Below are 903 nucleotides of genomic sequence, written 5' to 3'. Positions count from 1 at the left end.
GACGAGACCTCGCTTTTAGACTGGGAGGATGAGCTGACCACTTTGCCGTCCACAACCTCTTCCACAATGGTTACCACTTTGCGTGTAGTCGAGGATGTGCTTGTGCTTGTGCTTGAAGTAGAGAGGCTGCAGAGGTAGAAAACAAAGAATATTACAGAAATCTCCATCTCACTTTAATTCTGTTTATTATAATAAACCAAAAATGTGACACTATTTAAATGTTGTTATTAAGAGACTGTGTTTTATTTGTTTCTTACCTTGTAGCCTCTCCATCCAGCAGTCTTCTGTACTCTGCAATCTCCATCTCCAGTCTGGTCTTGATGTCCAGAAGCATCTGATAATCTTGCCGTTGACGCTCCAGATCGCCACGAAGCTGCACCAGCTGCTGCTCCATGCTGGTCACCTGGAACTGGTAGTCGGACAACATTGCGGAGTAGCGGGCCTGTGTGTCTGCCAAAGTGCCTTCCAGCGATGCTTTCTGTTGGGGAAATGTTAGTTACTCTGCGTTCTATGCAATGTGTTGACCAACGTTTACAAGAGTCATCTCTGCTTGCTTACCATACTGAGTTGTGATTGTAGCTCGATTTCAAGACTTTGGAGTGTGCGTTTAAGCTCTGTGATTTCAGATCGGGATGTTTGAATGGTTTCTGTGCTCACAACAACTTCCTTGTTGAGGGTTTCACTCTATGAGAGGAAATCCATAGCAAAGCAGTCAGATAAGTCGTCTGTTGTTTTACATTAAAATATTGCCCTTTCTTTAAAAACATCTGATTTTACCTTAGCCTGGAACCAAGCCTCAAGATCTTTGCGGTTCTTGGTAGTAATGGCCTCGTAGTGCTCACGGATTTCAGCCATGATCTTTGTCAGGTCTTGCTGTGGTGCTGCATCTACCTCTACGTTGAC

The 903-nt window shown here is 44.3% G+C and overlaps 1 protein-coding gene across 1 annotated transcript; it reads right to left on the bottom strand.

Moving 5' to 3' along the window:
* Positions 1 to 252: 252 nt before the first annotated feature.
* On the bottom strand, positions 253 to 897 carry LOC107560519 (keratin, type I cytoskeletal 50 kDa-like; the record flags this gene model as incomplete). Its single annotated transcript, XM_016244733.1, has 3 exons — positions 253 to 478; positions 559 to 684; positions 778 to 897. Coding segments are annotated over 3 exons (471 nt in total), but the record flags the coding sequence as incomplete, so codon positions are not given.
* Between the last annotated feature and the right edge of the window lie 6 nt (positions 898 to 903).

Source organism: Sinocyclocheilus grahami, unplaced genomic scaffold, assembly GCF_001515645.1.
Source record: "Sinocyclocheilus grahami isolate Dianchi unplaced genomic scaffold, SAMN03320097.WGS_v1.1 scaffold732.1, whole genome shotgun sequence".
Lineage (NCBI taxonomy): Eukaryota > Metazoa > Chordata > Actinopteri > Cypriniformes > Cyprinidae > Sinocyclocheilus > Sinocyclocheilus grahami.
Note: the sequence above shows the minus strand (reverse complement) of the source record. Positions and strands in the feature narration are given on the sequence as shown.